Source organism: Pyricularia pennisetigena, chromosome 5, assembly GCF_004337985.1.
Source record: "Pyricularia pennisetigena strain Br36 chromosome 5, whole genome shotgun sequence".
Taxonomy (NCBI): domain Eukaryota; kingdom Fungi; phylum Ascomycota; class Sordariomycetes; order Magnaporthales; family Pyriculariaceae; genus Pyricularia; species Pyricularia pennisetigena.
In genome coordinates, this window is record NC_043743.1 from 1008462 (window position 1) to 1024728 (window position 16267).

The following is a 16267-nucleotide window of genomic DNA, read 5'->3' on the forward strand; positions in this document are numbered from 1 at the left end:
CCCCCCTCTCTCTCTCTGATATTTATTCCTCATCTCACACCCCCCGGAGGAATTGGCACATAAATATCCCGGTCATGGGTCCGGCAACAGGCATTGCTGCCCAAACTGCCATTCTTGTCTCTAATCCCACATAGCCTGATGTGCCCTTCTGGGTCTTGGGAATGTGCTTTGTTGGCTTTCACTCCTTGAAGACCCGCCGCCGCCGCCAGCTGGTTTCGTTGTGACTGGATGAGGATTTGTTTAAGACGAAAGTACTGGAACTGCTGCGGCTCGGTGGAAAAAATCCGTATAAGAGCTCCATTCCCATAATTTTTCTCTTTGGTCCTTGCTGGATCTTTGGTTCCTTGACCGCATTCCGCCGTCACGAGATTTGGTAAATCTCTCAGACTTTTCCGGAAAGATCCTTCAAACATTTCTTCCTGTCTCGTTTGCGCAGAGGAATCATCAGAAGATAACCTACGACACTGCACCCCGCCCGCCCTTATTTTAGTCTAAACTAGCTGCTGTGTGCAAGTAAGTCTGTGGCAAACAAATCACCTCAGATTCGGCCAACCAACCATCTACTTGAGGAGCTCGCACACACCTCACACACATCCCGTCCGCCTGTCAATTACTCGACAGCCCAGTTGCACCCCCCCAAAAAAAAATCAAATCTGCAAGAGGCCTGCCTCCCACACACTTGCAGCTCAGATCGACCCCCGCGCCTTCTTTTTGGCTCCCTTGCTTGTCCAGTCGATTTTTTTTTCCTGGACGCACCCCGGCCATCCTTTACCTCTTTCTATCAATCCGTACCAGGACCAGGGATCCAGCCCAACCCGCGGCTCCTCTCGTCTCTCACTTTTGAGTCGACAGCGCCTCTGCCACTGCCGTAATACCATCTTATCTCTCGCCTTATAACCGTCATACTCTACCGCCAACCCCTCGGATCTCTCTTGTGGTCCTGCCATCCATTCGGGCTAGGGCATTTCCATATTTGTCAACAACCTTATCATGCGCACATTTCGAGGTTCACTTTCTTGTCCTCGCTGGAGGTTCATACTCGGGTTGTCAACTCCCTGAAAGCCTCATTTATTGATTCCGCCCTCAAGCCTGCACAAGTGGTGACCAAAACGACTTTGCTCCACTTGTGGCACGTACAAACTACGATATACTGAACAGCCAGTCCAACTTGGTCCAGAAGTCCAACATCTTCTCCCATCTACTGGTACCAAATCAGCGGCCCCAGGGCCTCACTACAACAATGCCTCGGCCATCAACTCTTGGAAGGATGGTCAAAAGCCCCGGCCCCACAAGGCCGACCTCTCCACCTCAGACCCCCAAGTCCTCTTCAGCATCCAAACAGCAGAAGAACCGCAAAGGTAACTGGGGAGGCCGCAGTCGACAGTCCAAGCAGCAACAGGCTATTCGGGAACAGCTGTCTCACCACCATTTCGGTGCACAATTCATGGATGATCTGGACGACGGTCCCGTCTATGGTTTCCCACCCGGCCCACGAGGTGCGGACCGGTTGTCACCCCGTTCTGCCCTATCCCTTTCGGAAGATGAGACCGAAGATGAAGTCGAGGACGAGATTGATGGAAACGACGAAGAAGAGGATGACGAAGAAGCTGATGGGGAGGCTGATGTCGAGTCCTCCGCAAGCGACAGCCCACCACCATCTTGCAGCCCTGGGCGATTCACCAAGTCCTCCACAGAAGCGACACAACAGACTTTCCAAAGCGGCTCCTATGCTGCCAACTCAAAAGGAAGCGTACCCTGCGTGGTCACTGCACAAGTCACCATTGAATCTCTTGAAATACGGGAGTACGATGACAGTGACGATGATGATTGCATTGTCATCCACCCCGACGTCATCGAAGACGCTGATTCAGAGAGCAATCGGTCCCGTTCCCGCTCGCGTAGTCGTCAGCGACGAGACAGCAACATGGCTTCGGAAATGCGAGACCTCAATGTTTTCGCGTCCTCAGACGAGGATGACCTCGAGGAGACTGAGTATGAGAGAAAAATGAGAGAGCACCGTGAAGAAAGACGGCGGGCCCGCATGAATTCAGGCAGTATCACCAAACGTACAATCAGCGAGCGCGGCAGCGACAGCGACAGCGAGGACCTTGCCAATGGCCATGGCTTACCTAGCCCCCAGGACCCGACCGATGCGGCTCACCGTCGCTTGCGCCGAAGGCTGGCGCGCAACAGCGTTCTGTTCCATAAGCCCGCTGCGCCAAAAATTGATGAGGCAGATGAGCCCGACTCGAGCGATGAGGAAATGGATGTTCTTCTCGCACGCGAGCTTTCCTTCTTCAACTATATCTTCATGGAGGTCGACTCACCGTAAAGAACTGTGCCCGGAGCTTAAAAAACACAAAGAATCCGAAACCCGACATTTATTTGAACAGCAAAACCGAACATTTTGAATTCGTCGCCAATCCACATATTTTAAACATGACACTAATGATCACGACCGCTACGACCAACTCCTAAAAGCCGCCTCACTATCCGCTAATGCCTTGCTTGGTATGAGGTGTGCAACCCAATCCTGTCTGGTAGATGCCGCTGTCCACTGCCCTTCCAACCCACGTGATATAACAGATGATTGAGCAGATGTTATGGTACAGCGCCTCATTTTCGCCTTGTTTTCTTTTCTCGTCTCATATTATTTGGCCTTTTCTCATTTTCTTTGAGATCTTCCGGATTGTATTGTACCTATCGGCTCCAGGGTGAACTTGACTAAGCATAGCACGGTCTAAGGGAGGGAATATGCTGTTTGTGGATCGGATATTTAGACTAGGGATACAAGCACACGTGTGCCAGGATTCTTCATATTGGGTACTTTTTGTAACTGCATTTTTTACAATCAGATAGCCTCGAGTGGGCTTTCCCACTGTTATAAGCTCCTCATTCAGTTGATTGTTCTTCATTTGGGACGTTGATTAGCTCTAGACTGGATAACAGGGAATAACGTGGCCCACAATAAGCTATATTCAAATTGTGAGTGTTTGTGTTGCTTTCCAAAATTTGGGGGTACTTTATGTCGGCAAGAGAAAATAGTGATAATAATAATGAAAAATAAGAAAGCATTATTACAAAGCCATCTTTTAGAGCAAGAGAATAAGCCTAAATCGAGGAGTTTGATACATAAACTTCCCTGCTCACAATCTTTACGCAATGTTTGCCTCAGAAGCTCTCGAGTACAAACATGGGGGTGGGTTTTTGTGGCTGCACTCGGCTTACGTAATACATCAGCTGCTCCTTGACTCCACAAAGGCAAATCCCCGCAAGGTCGCAAGCGCGTTGATCACCCAAATCCTCGAAGAGTGTATGCATGTACAACGTTTGCCTTGATACCCGACTGCACTAATCACCGTGCCAGGACGAAAAGGAGCTGACCACCACATTGCACATCGATCCTAACTTCAAGTCTACACATACATCCAATAGCTAACGACCAAGTCGCGATAACAGCCTTGTCTGTGACTAATCGGCCTCTTCTCGATCCTACCACAGAGCGCGTCAACATATAATCCTTCGCCGTGAGCTCTGGCTTCCCGCGGTCGGGAAAGGCGCACGCACACAATCGAATATTCGCCTACCCGCGCGTCTCGCCATTGGATCTTCTACGACTGCCGGACCTTTGTGTTGGTTTTGACATACTTGCCCTATATACGTATCTTTTTTTGCACAGCGGTAAAATTGTACACCTAGACCGTCGAGATGAACCAGCAGGGCGCTCAGCCTGCTCAGGCCGGCGCGAGCCAGCCGACAGGAAACGGCACTCCTGGCCCCATGTTCCGGCCTGAGGCGATGCGCACCATCTCGATCCTGAGCGCTGAGGAACGGGACAAGTACGAACAGGGTCTTCGGCAGCTATGGAACGTGTACGAGAAGGAACCAGAGGGCTCGCCGGCCAAGTTGCAGGCTTACAAGAAGATCCAGAACTTCGGAATAGTGCTCTCCAATAAGATTCGCGACACTATGAGGAGGAACCAGCAGGGTCAGCAACCAACGCAGCCAGGCCAGCAACCAGGTCAACAACCGCAGCAGCAGCAAACACAACAACCGCAACAACAACAACAACAACAACAGCAGGCGCAACCACAGCAGCAACAGCAACAACAACAACAACAACAGCAACAGCAACAAGCACAGCAACAGGCACAGGCACAGGCACAGGCACAGGCACAGCCTCAGCCGCAGCAGCCACAGCCTCCGCAGACTCAACAGACCTCCCCAAATATGACCAAGGCAACAGCTCCGCAGCAGCCGGCAACCGGCGCTCAGGGCGGCGCCTCCGGGGCTGCTGGCTCCTCGGCAGCACCCAACCCGGGAGGTGCGCCAGCACAGGCGCCAGCGGGTGCGAACCAAGTTCGCATTCCTGACCATATTATGACGCATATCAACAAGATGATTTGGCATGTACCCAGCAACGTGAGCGAGCAGGACGCACCGAAGTGGAGAGATGGCTCTAAGCGGCGATACGCCAATGCTTTGATGCAAATGGAGGCGGCTGCTACAACGCTGAAGAAAATCGACCAGCTTTACAAGGAAAGAAAAGAGAAGAACCAACCCATCACTCCAGAGGAGCAGAAGCTTTTCCAAGAGCGCAGGGAGAAGGCTCAGAACACCTACAGAGAGACCAGCCGATACGTCGAAGGGATACGGAAACATCACGCCGACATTACGGCACAAAGGGCATCTGGTGCACAGCCGGGTAATGCGCAGACTGGCGCAAGCGCCGCTTCCCCAGCAGGGGGACAAGCAGCCGCAACCCCTGGACCTCAGACAGCAGCTCCGACTGCCGCTTCCAGACCACAACAGAACCAACCTCAGGGGCAAACCCAGGCGCAACCTGCCCAGCAACAGCCAACGCAGCCTACTGCGCAGCCCGGCGGTCTTGCCATGCAAAATGTGCAGGCTAATATCAACGGTGCATTTGAGGCCGCGAAGAACCAGCAGATGACTGGGATGGGTCGGGGGCAAGCACCGGGCGCTTTGGGACAAGCAGCGCAGCCGGGATCTCAAGCTCAGGGTGGCGCGAATGTTGCGCCAGCTACTGGCTCCCCCATGGTGCAGCAGCCTCCAGGCCCAGTCGGAGCGCAGCAACCGACGATCAAGTCGGAGCCGGGAACACAACAGCATCAGGCTCAGCTTCAACAGCAGCAATTTCAACAGCAGCAGCAGCAGCAGCAACAACAACAATTCCAACAACAACAACAACAACAGCAGCAGCAGCAGCAGCAGCTCCAACATCAGCAGCATCAGGGTCAAATGAACACACCGATTGCATCTGCTCATAATGCTGGCCGCGTACAAACACCACAGTCTGGCACTCCCACTACTACTGCTCCACCGCCGCATGCCTTCTCACACGCGGCAGCTGTCAACGCCATTACCCAGCGCCAGAATTCAGGCCCGGTTCAAACCATCTCCCAGCAGCAGCAAGCTCAACAGCAACAGCAGAGGCCCAACGCCAATGGCACAGTTGTAAACAACGCTGGCACTCCAACTCCTATGAGCGCTGGCGGAGTAATGGCATCAGCCCCGCCGCCAAATCAGATTCAACAACAGCACCAGCCAACCCACCCGCAACAGCAACCGAACGGCACCGTTATCCCGACCGGCCATCCTCACGCACACCCAGGACAACCACAAATGCAGCAGCGTGAGAGCCACGCAATGGTTCCCCGCAACCCTATCGCCAAGAGCTTGCCAGAAAAGGCACAGCAGACACCGCAGCCAGTCGCCATGACGGGCGGGCTTGGTCCGGGTCGACCGACTATGACAGGCGGCCTGTCCACTCCCGGTGGCGTTATGAACCAACCGGTGATCGCTAGACACCCACCTGGAACGATCGTCACAGAGAATGACGGTGATCGAGTACTCAGCAAGAAGAAGCTCGATGAGCTTGTAAGGCAGGTGTGTGGTGGCACTGCTGAGGGCCTAGATGGAAACTTGCTCACGCCCGAGGTCGAAGAGGTACGTTGAATCTGTCTTTTTTTTTTCTTGCACTTTTCGTGTGAATTTTCACTATAGCCTCAGCTTGGATCAAGACGTTCAAAAATGCTAATATAAGATTTGACTCTTATCTCAGTCTGTTCTCACTTTGGCAGACTCGTTTGTCGACAACGTGCTACACTCCGCCTGCCGCAATGCTAAAGAGCGCGGATCCAAAGTTCTCGAGATTCGCGATATCCAGCTGGTGCTCGAGCGAACATACAATATTCGCATCCCGGGATACTCGGCCGACGAGCTCAGGACTGTGCGGAAGGTACAGCCCTCTGCGGCCTGGATCTCGAAGATGAGCGCCGTGCAAGCTGCCAAGGTGATGCCTGGCAAGGACGCCTTGTGAAGAAACCCATATTTTTCTCATTCCTTTCGACCGTATTCACTTTTACAAACAATGGTCTTTTTCTTTTCTTTGCAAGCCCTTAGGAGCAATAGTACATGCCCAATGGAAATATGGCGTTTGGAACTGGACGGGAGACGCAACATTAGGAGTTGGCTGGTTTTAAATTTATTTCGGCTTAACAAGAGCCGGTCCTGTAAATCGGAGATCGAACAAGTTGACCTATATATTGGCACCAAACGTAGCAGTACAGCGTTGATTGTTTTGTTTCCCCCCGGTCGTTCGTTAGCAGCCGTAATTATGGAGTTGGAGATTTCACTGATGCGACACGTGCAAGTTTAAAATTCGGAGATGTGATAGCGGCCCCTTAGCTTCTCCCGTCAAGCCGCGGCGTCATGACGACTGCAGCTAGGAATATCGAGGGAGCTAATTAACGGGGGTGATGCGATTTAACTTTTGATGATGTTATCTGCCCTGTACTTGCTGCAAGCTCCGCTCACGGCTGGCTCATGAGAATCCTAGCCACATTGTTCGAAATGTTAATCAAGTATTAATACCGGAGTTCGGGGTTCCTGGTGCAAAGCACTCGATACAAACTATGAAATGATAAGAAATTGAGACAGAAGTCTTGCCTGTAGAGCAGGTGATTGATCCAATGTTTCAAAAGTCGCGATTCAATCAATGGCATTGAGCCCTTTGCTCTCTCTCTCTCTGCCTTGCTAGCTTTTTCCAGTCAGTCAGGCAGGCAGCCATGGTCAACGTCACGGCCCAGGGCTGTTGGGGGACCCGCTTTCCAACGGGCGATTCGGCAGATTTCCCAAGTATCCAATACAGAGGTGATAGCGCAGAATTGCATGCAGTTCCCATGTATCTTTGCCATTGGGGTTACAAAAGGGTTCCGGAAAGAGTATCCACACTCCCTCAACCCACCCCAGAAGGTGGAGACCAGCCATCTACCTACCTAAGACCTAGACCTGTGACTGGCCCGAGCGCCCGCCGTCTTCTGTGCTGATTGAGGCGAGTTCCTGTCTCTTGGTCGTGCGTTTGAAGCTTGAGGTGCAAAGGTAAGCAAGCAAAATAAATCGAAATCGACAAGCCCGCAGCCAGAGCCCCCCCTTCAAAACTGCGATCCGATCATTACCTAGGTACCTTACACTACCTGTCATTCGCGTACCACCTCAAAATAAGATACTCGAACATTTGATCAGTTACTTGCAAGTTCTGAGAGAGATCTCACTTGTTTCCTGATTTTGGTACGTCTCATCGCAAAAAGGAAACGGTTTACAATCGCAACCTGTAAAGCGTTTCTTTTGCCCTTTTCGTGTGACCCGCCAAAAAGTGAATTCCGGTCTTTAGGCCACCAACGGACCTTCCGTAATCACGCACGCACAGTCAGTCAGTTAGGCAAGCCAGTTGCAAGTTGCGCGCCTCGCGAGCTTGGACCCGACCCGACCTGAACTTGACCCAAACCCCGAACCAAGCAACGAAAACAACTACATACCATCATCTATCTACCCGCACAACGTACACCCATCAAACTCCACTCAACAATCAACCCGAACACCCTCGATCTGTCATCGCCATCAACACTCACCTCTCCTCGCTTCCCTTTTCCCCCACTCCCGTTGCATCCTCTTTCTCGGTCGCCCACGCTGCCACAAGCCGGACGGACAAGTTATTAATCACAGCCCGCGGATAACGCCATGCCAGGGAAGACTCCCAACGGGAAACAGCCGGTCGAGAACGGCGTCAGGAACACAAAGGACGTCGACATGAAGGACGAGACATCACGAAAGACCAAGGGAAAGAAGCTCAAGGAGGGTGACGAAGAAATGACTGTCGTTGTACCGCCGTCCAAGTCGTCAAAGCAGTCGCCACCGACCCGACCGGACGAGGATGTGGACATGGACGACTCCGGAAAGGTTGATGATGGCGAAGTGAAGGTCGACCCAGCAGTGCAGGCTGTCGCAGGTACTTGCTAAGAACAAATCCAAACTCGAACCCCGGGCCGTCCATCCCTCGGGGGGAGATCGTAGTTGATGCTGACGATGGCGTTGTTCTCACACCTTCAGATATCAAGAGCAATTTCGCCCTGCTGGACAAAGCTGTTGCCTTGTTCGATGCGAGATTCACGCTGCGTGCTCTGCGGTCCATCTCATCCATCCGCAAACGGTTGACCGCCGACATCCTCGCCCAGGCGATTGCCGAGACGTTCCCTCCGACCGCCGCGTCAGGGGCCGCAGTCAAACAGCTGCTCTTGAGCATTGGGAAACAAGATGTGCAACTCGGACGCCAGTCGGGTTCTGAGATGGAGATTGATGGCGATGTCAAGGGCCAGTCAAAGAGCAGCAGCTCCAAGAAGGAGAGCAAAGAGATCATCCCCGAGATTGACATCTTCATGGGAATTCTCACCCAGGTTTTCCTCTATGATTCTAAGCAGCTTGAGCGGGGAGCCGAGTTTTCGCAGCACCTCTGCGAAAGAATTCATTCCCTTAACCGTCGCACATTAGACTCGCTTTCGGCCAAGGTTTACTTCTACTACTCGCTTTTTTTCGAGAAGCTTGCGCCTCTGCCGCCGTCGCCGCAGTCGCCATCAGTGTCGATCCGCCCAACGCTCCTCGCCGCCCTCCGGACTGCCGTCCTGAGAAAGGACATTGACACACAGGCCTCGGTCATTGTGCTGCTGTTGCGGAACTACCTTGCCACGTCGCACATCAATCAGGCCGATCTGCTAGTCTCACATACACAATTCCCTGAGAATGCTGCAAACAACCAAGTTGCGCGGTATCTCTACTACCTTGGGCGGATTCGCGCCATACAGCTGCGCTACACGGAGGCACATGAGCACTTGACGGCTGCGACACGGAAGGCACCAAGCTCTAACTGCGCGGTTGGTTTCTCGCAGACTGCCACCAAGCTTTTGCTGGTGGTGGAGCTTTTGATGGGCGACATTCCTGACCGCGCGACATTCCGCCAGCCGACGCTCGAGGAGGCGCTGCACCCATACTTCCTGCTAGTCCAGGCTGTTCGTGTCGGTAACCTTGACAACTTTGAGACGACCATCGCGGACCACGCCGATACTTTCCGCAAGGATGGAACCTACACCCTCATCCTCCGACTTCGCCAGAACGTTATCAGGACGGGTATTAGGATGATGTCACTTTCTTACAGTCGCATCTCGCTCCGTGACATTTGCATCCGCCTTCACCTGGGCAGCGAAGAGTCGGCCGAGTACATTGTTGCCAAGGCCATTAGGGACGGCGTCATCGAGGCCACCCTGGACCGTGAGCATGGCTACATGAGGAGCAAGGAGGTTGGTGATGTCTACGCCACGCGGGAGCCAGGCGAGGCTTTCCACGATCGCATCCGTGCCTGCCTCGCGCTCCACGACGAGAGCGTCAAGGTATGTTGTTTTCCCCCAGTCAATTTTTGGCTTCGGTGTTTTGGAACTTACGTGTGACTGACCATACTGTTAAACTTGATTAGGCCATGCGCTTCCCCATGAACCAGCACCGTCTTGAGCTTAAGAACGCTCAGGAGGCGCGTGAGCGGGAGAGGGAGATGGCCAAGGAGATACAGGATGGTGATCTTGACGAGGATGACCTTGGGGGAGAGTTCGAGGGCATGTAATATTCTCGATCCTCGTTATTTGAGACTTGCCCCGCTTCTTACTTTCCTTGAAAGAGGTTCAAACCTGTGTTTTTGTACCACCCACATTTGTGTAAAGCTTTCTTCAACCCAAACGTGTACTTGTTATCACACTTTACCAAAGAGCTTATTCAAACTGGGATCTTCTTGTCCTGCCATTTTCCGAGTCCAGCATGTCTCTTTGTAATTGTGCACAAGAAGTTGCACCTATTCTTTGGTGAAGGAGGGACAAACAGGGTGGGATCCTGGCGCGGAGTGGCTAAAGCGTTTGTAAGACCACTGGAAGATTCAACGGGTTCGGCGGAAGAAGAGTATTACGAATATGGTTGCCAGGTGAATATTGGATCAAGGTCGATTGTTGGGTTTCATACTTGGTTAGGGGGCTGAGCATATACTGGTTCTCCGGTTCTGTGGGTTGTGTTGGCATTGATCACAGTATTCGTCGTTTGTGGTATTGCTCTCTGCTTCTTTTTTTTTTTGTTCCAATTTCCATTCGATTCCTTTGTCCTGCGCAACCCTATCTCCAGTCTTCAAAGTTACGATACACCTCACCCCACGTCCTTGTTCCCAACTCCTCGGAAAAGCTCCCACAACGCGCGGGACGAGAGCCCATATGGCATCACCAGTTCATCGTCGCTGACCCGAACCAACCATATCCTTGTGACAGAAAGGACAGCCCCCTCCTCGTCTCCCGCCGTCTGTTCTACTTTTCTGTCCTCCCTTGCTTGGCATGATGTAGTTCATCTCAACTATCATCTCTTTGTGGCACGAGATAGGTTGGGATATCAGGGGAGCTGAGGGATAACTGTGCCGGAGAGTGAATGGATGATTGGTTGTTGTTTTGGAATTGTGAGTTTGAGGCGGTCCATGAGTATAATTGGGAGAGTCTGTAAAGGGCTAATGTATATTTTGTGGGTGCATGAGTTTTGGGAGATCTCAAGGAATCTAACAGGATAGGCGGGTTATGGGTGTTGCTGGGTTCGGGTTGAGTGTAAATGGAAGTCTTACGGGAAAGAATATGGCAGGCTTGTGTCGTTGGGGAGGGATGGAGGCATGTTAAGTGTTGTTCTAGTGATATGCACAGAAGGCGATCCGTTATTTTGGCATGAAGTGGTAGCGAACTCTGGTGTAAGAAGGGAGATGACTGAGATGTATTTCTTGAAGCAGGCGAATAACGAGATGTGTAGGAAGAACTAACATAGGGTGGTGGACGTGTGTGTGGTATGCGGAAGGGGAAATGGTGTTTGGATGTTAGGTATTGTGAAGGATTGGTCAGTATGAACGGGGACAGTGCTGGGCGAAAAGTAGGTTTGTGATAGGGAAGAGGCAACAGAAGGATAGGTCATGCTTTTGGGAATATTGAAGGTGAAAACAGGCTGTGCTGTGTTAAAGGACAAGATTGAAAGCGTTGGAGTGAAATGGCGGGAGGGAGGGGAGGAGCACTGGACGTTTACCGGTTGTAATGAGACTGGTCTAGTGGAGTGGAAATGGAAGCCAGGGGTGTGTTCTTTTCATTCATGGATGGTGATGTGCGAAAAGTGGTTCTGGAGCAAAGGGGAGGGATTGCGGGAAGGGATCGAGCTAAAGGCAGGTGTATATATCATGAAGGCAGTGAGATGTATCGTATGTGTTGGGTTCGTGGCATGGTTGGGGAGAATGGCAGGCTGGAATAGGCGCAACGGTTAAAAGTAGGGCAATTTCGGTCAAAGGGTCCATGTCATGATCGAGAAGTTTCATTGTGTCAAGGAATGTTATTTTTTCCGAGGTTGTGACTCTGATGGGCTAAGCCTATGGGGAATGCTACGTGTACTTGAGGCTTGTTTGGAAATGTATAGGGAAGCAACTCGCAGATTTTATAAACGGATGGGAGTTGGACTGAGGCACGGAGTATGTTGGGACGTTGGGATGTTTGCCGTGGAGTATAAAGCAGTGTGCTGTACAAGTCAAGGGGTGGTTGGGCTTGGATGGAGAAGGACTAAAAGTGGTGCTGCATCAACGAATCTACATCTCCAAACGGACGGGCAGAAGGCTTTATATACAGCCAAGAGCTTCAGTATAGAGCAAGGAAGGGGCCGAGACTGAAAATGGAAATTGATCTAGTCTAGACTAGACTGCTGGCCAAGCTCAAGTGCCACAAGGGGCGCTTGCGAGATTGGGCAGCGGCTGTACTGTAGTTTAGCATGCTGGGGGGGCACATTGTTCCTGAGGCTCAGAGCAACGGCTTGACACGATCTGAGTCTAGGCGCTCAGGCTGTTGGAAATGGCCCTGAACTAAGGGTTAATTCAAACAGAGAAACGTAAGGTCTATGATGGCTGGATCTGGCACTACGGGCCTTATCGCGCGAGAAAGCTTGCTGAGCGGATCGGATAGGGGCTAGGGCCACGCCGAATGACAACTGGCAGTGGGCTAGCGATTAGAGGCTGAGAGGCACTGAAAAAGGGGAACGGAACGAACCCGCGGAGTAGGCTACACCGTACAATAAATAGTTTGACAAGATTGGGGAAGGGGGGACGTTTGCTGTGTGTATATATAACAACAGTTAGTGTTGCTCGTACATATAAACAGCTTAGATAGATAAAGCGCCTAAGGACTGAGCTGAATTGTTGTGAGCGGAAGAGAAGGGGGAGACCTGATTTCACTGTTCTGCATAGTTTTCAAAGTCCTGAATCCTAGAGAATCCGGTGTAAGCTGTTGCCAAAGACGACTTTTCCAAGTGAAGATTGAAAATGCCTGTGCCTTCTAAGGGTAGTAGTCCTGGGCATTTTGAATCACAGTTTTTACATTTCTTTTAGATTCTCGTGTTTTGCAGGTAGGTGTCAAGGTCAACAACAGTCAGTCAGTCGTCCCCGTCTCCAGTTGCAACGTACAAGGATGAAGGATGCAATCGAAGGCATCTCGGGAAATTACCAAATGGGAATAGTGTCAGCATGGCAACAGGAAAAGACTTTGCTTTTTCCCTCGTGTCAAAAAGTCTCATCGACAAAATACCGAGAGCATGGGAGGAGGATTCAAACGCCCAAACCAAGTCCTAAATCAATTCAAAACGTTGCGAAGCGAAATGGAACCTGCGAAAAACAACCTCGAGCTCAACTACGGTTTACGTCATTGGCTGGCGCCATGGTGACGGGCGGATACAGTCAATCAATCAGGGAACAGCAGGGGGGGTTTTGAACCTTTGGCTGCAAAGTGGGCTCTGTGCAGGGGAGAGACCCTGCATTAACGCGGGCCGATGGATCCAGCCTGCGTCAATTCTGCCAATCGGCCATCGTGTAGCAGAGCTCTGGGAGGGGCGACTGTGGGGAATGGGACCGAAGCTGGTTGCCCTTGACAACAATGGCGATATTTACTTTGCTGACAGGCAATAGGCAGAGCTGCAGAAAGCATTTTTGCCCAACCCGAGTTGGCATTCTGGGTACGACATGCATCCTTTTTTGACCTGATTGACCGACTTTTTCTGCTCGTTTTGTACCTTCAACCTTACATGCCGACAGAGAGACACACCGCATACCACCATACATACATACAGCCACACACCTTACCCGGACTGGGCTGTCTTAACCGCCTTTTCTGCCGGACGATCGTGACTACTGTTGGTGTCGTAGGAAAGAAGCCATCTCTTCTTTCTCGTCACACACCGCGATACAACATACGAGGACCTGGACTGGGGTTTCCAACTTATCTACTGTGGTTTAATGCGCACTAGCAACCCAAAAGTCAAGTCTTCTCAGCATTTGAGTTGAATCCCATCCATCCTTCCTCTCCAAGCATTCCAAACCAAAAGAAACACACCCACTCCTGTCCCTGATATTCCCAGAACCTGCGCAGATCTGACGCCCTCAGCATTCCTATCGCTAGGCAGATCGAATCTCGTTTAGACCGATTCTTTTCAAGTAACCCATCCCAGAAGCTCCAACCTTGCGCGCGCATTCCAATCCGAACCTCGAAACATTTCGACGAAAAAAAAAAAAAAAGACGACGACGACGACGAACAACGGCAACGAACAGGGCTAGACTATTTTTGCTTGGCCCCATCCGACTAGCCAGCTTCGCTCGCGCAACAAGAGTGTCTCCGACTCGCATTTCAGCGCCTGGCTGAGCAAACCATCCAACGCCCGACCGTCTCTCCATTCTAGGAGGACGGGGGGTTTGGGGCTTTTGTCTGACCGTCTTGTAGCCAAGAGCGGCAGGAAACCACCAACCGAGGAGGAAAAAGAGACGCGATGGCCGAGGGCAAATTTGCAGTGGGCTGGTGGCGTACGTCCCCCTTCTTTCCTTTCCGTTGTCGGTGCCGTCTCGTGACTGAGGGAGGGACAACAAGTTGTGACTGACATACCGTGAGTTTGCCGACACAGAGTTCGTGCCGTTTCTCGGCTACCACCATGTTCTTATGATTCTGATAGCGGTTGCCATCATATTGCTATGTGAGTCCCGTCAACTAACAAGGAGGCACGAGATGTGCTGGGAAGACTACTGACAATAATTCCGCCTCACTTACAGCACTACTGTTAGCAGGATGTTCATCGTCATCACCTCTCATACCAGACATCTTCCTGCTATCTTTATATTATCAGCAATATACAGCGGTTCCCGATACGTCACAGGTCGACTATAATGTCAACCAAGCCATCAGCAACATTGTCGGTAACGCACATCTCCAGGCCCGTGTCGGCTACTTTGGCATCTGTGTCAACGCCGATGGTGGCTCATGGCTGTGCTCCAACAACGCCACCGCTCTCGCCCGCGAGATCTCGGTTGACCAAGATCCGCTTAACCTGATCTGGCTCGCAAGCCAGTTCAAAGACATGATTGTCTTTCCCTACCTGATGTACGTTTTTGATCGCTCTTACATTTCCTGAGTGTAACACAAACAAAAGCTGATAAAAACAATCTAGAATCATCGCCATCATCTTTGCATTCGTCTGTCTTCTTCTCCTCGCCACCTTCCCCGGCTGGCATGAGGACACGGACAGCGAGGGCTCGGAGCGTGAGGTCAAGCCGTTCCCCTCGCGGCCCGTGAGCCAGGTCGCGCTGGCCATCATCTTCATCGCGAGTATCTTCGTCCTGGTCAGCGTCTTGTGGCAGCACACGGCCTCGGTGGCTGCCAGTGTGATAGCGCAGGACTTTGGAAACGGTAGCGTCCTCAGCGGTATCGGCACCAGCGCCATGGTAATGGGTTGGTTCAGTTTCACGCTTCTCATCATTGTCACCATCGGCCTTCTAGTCATGATTCTGAGCATACGCGTGCTCAGTCAGCTGGCAGGTTGAGTTGGGTTGACGACGCGTGAGAAACAAGTGGGGGCCAGAACCACAGCTCGCGTCGCGAAGCGAGCAGGATGGATGATGATGCGATCTCACTAGACGATGGACTGGTGGACGATCACGGTATGGGAAGCAAGAGACGGGACCTCGGGACATACAGGAATTGTGGACGATGAGAACGCCGTCGACCAACCCAAACTCTGGAGTCAGAGATGAGATGATGATTTGGCCGGATATTCACTGCGACTGGCTGGAAAGCTGCCGGGCAAGCTTTTGTTCCCTTCAGCGATGACGACTATAGATTGACGACGTGACGACGATGGGAGGGCCAGTTGGGTATCAGGCGCCGTGTTATCATCTCTTGGCAAAATCCGACGACGAAAACGCTCGCTGAATCAAAAGGGGGGAATTTTGTTTTTTTGTCTATCTGCGTCTATGGCTTTTTCGAGTTCCAGGTATGGTTTCTTGTTGCTTTGACGTCGGATTCACACTCCCAAGAAAAACAGCGAGTTTTGACCCTCTTTTCACCCACTCACTCTTTATTGCACCACGCCCGGCCTCAAACGGGAATATGTTAATCAAATTGCTTATGTTTGTGTTTCGGATCAATGTTCGGGAATATCTTGGGGGGAAAAGACTGTCATCTGCTTGAATTTTTGTATTTGTGTATATTGGGCGCTCGAGTAGACAACACGACGTTTAACCTCTTGACGCTTTTCATGTCTTGTTAATATAATCTTGCTTTTTATGTCTCCTAATCCTCCCCCTTTTATTTTTCCGCCCCAGTTTCATGTAGGGTGGACAGCAACGAATCTAAGTCCCAGCTCTTTATGTCTTGTGTTCGTGAGCATGTGCGTTTGATGTCCGAATCGATGTGATGTCTTGATCAACTTTTATCTGTGGAAGCCGGAAGCCCAGGAACAACTGGCACACACACCTATAATGAATAGATGAACCCTCGAACAGGAGCCTCTTGAAAGATTGCACCTGAAATATACGTTCCTTGTTCACACCCCCCC

At 51.5% G+C, this 16267-nt stretch overlaps 4 protein-coding genes across 4 annotated transcripts; all 4 read left to right on the plus strand.

Moving 5' to 3' along the window:
• Positions 1–1240: 1240 nt before the first annotated feature.
• PpBr36_08254 (uncharacterized protein) lies at positions 1241–2332 on the plus strand (the record flags this gene model as incomplete). The annotated part of the gene is made up of 1 exon (XM_029895385.1): positions 1241–2332. One exon carries the CDS (start codon positions 1241–1243, stop codon positions 2330–2332), a length of 1092 nt encoding a protein of 363 aa, XP_029747387.1.
• A 1376-nt stretch (positions 2333–3708) lies between these two features.
• Positions 3709–6343, plus strand: PpBr36_08255 (uncharacterized protein; the record flags this gene model as incomplete). The annotated part of the gene is made up of 2 exons (XM_029895386.1): positions 3709–5970; positions 6086–6343. 2 exons carry the CDS (start codon positions 3709–3711, stop codon positions 6341–6343), a joined length of 2520 nt encoding a protein of 839 aa, XP_029747386.1.
• Positions 6344–8043: 1700 nt separating this feature from the next.
• Positions 8044–9970, plus strand: PpBr36_08256 (uncharacterized protein; the record flags this gene model as incomplete). Its single annotated transcript, XM_029895387.1, has 3 exons — positions 8044–8311; positions 8413–9743; positions 9827–9970. The coding sequence occupies 3 exons, from the start codon at positions 8044–8046 to the stop codon at positions 9968–9970; spliced, it is 1743 nt and encodes a 580-aa protein (XP_029747385.1).
• Positions 9971–14209: 4239 nt separating this feature from the next.
• Positions 14210–15254, plus strand: PpBr36_08257 (uncharacterized protein; the record flags this gene model as incomplete). The annotated part of the gene is made up of 4 exons (XM_029895388.1): positions 14210–14243; positions 14342–14410; positions 14487–14814; positions 14882–15254. 4 exons carry the CDS (start codon positions 14210–14212, stop codon positions 15252–15254), a joined length of 804 nt encoding a protein of 267 aa, XP_029747384.1.
• Positions 15255–16267: the final 1013 nt, after the last annotated feature.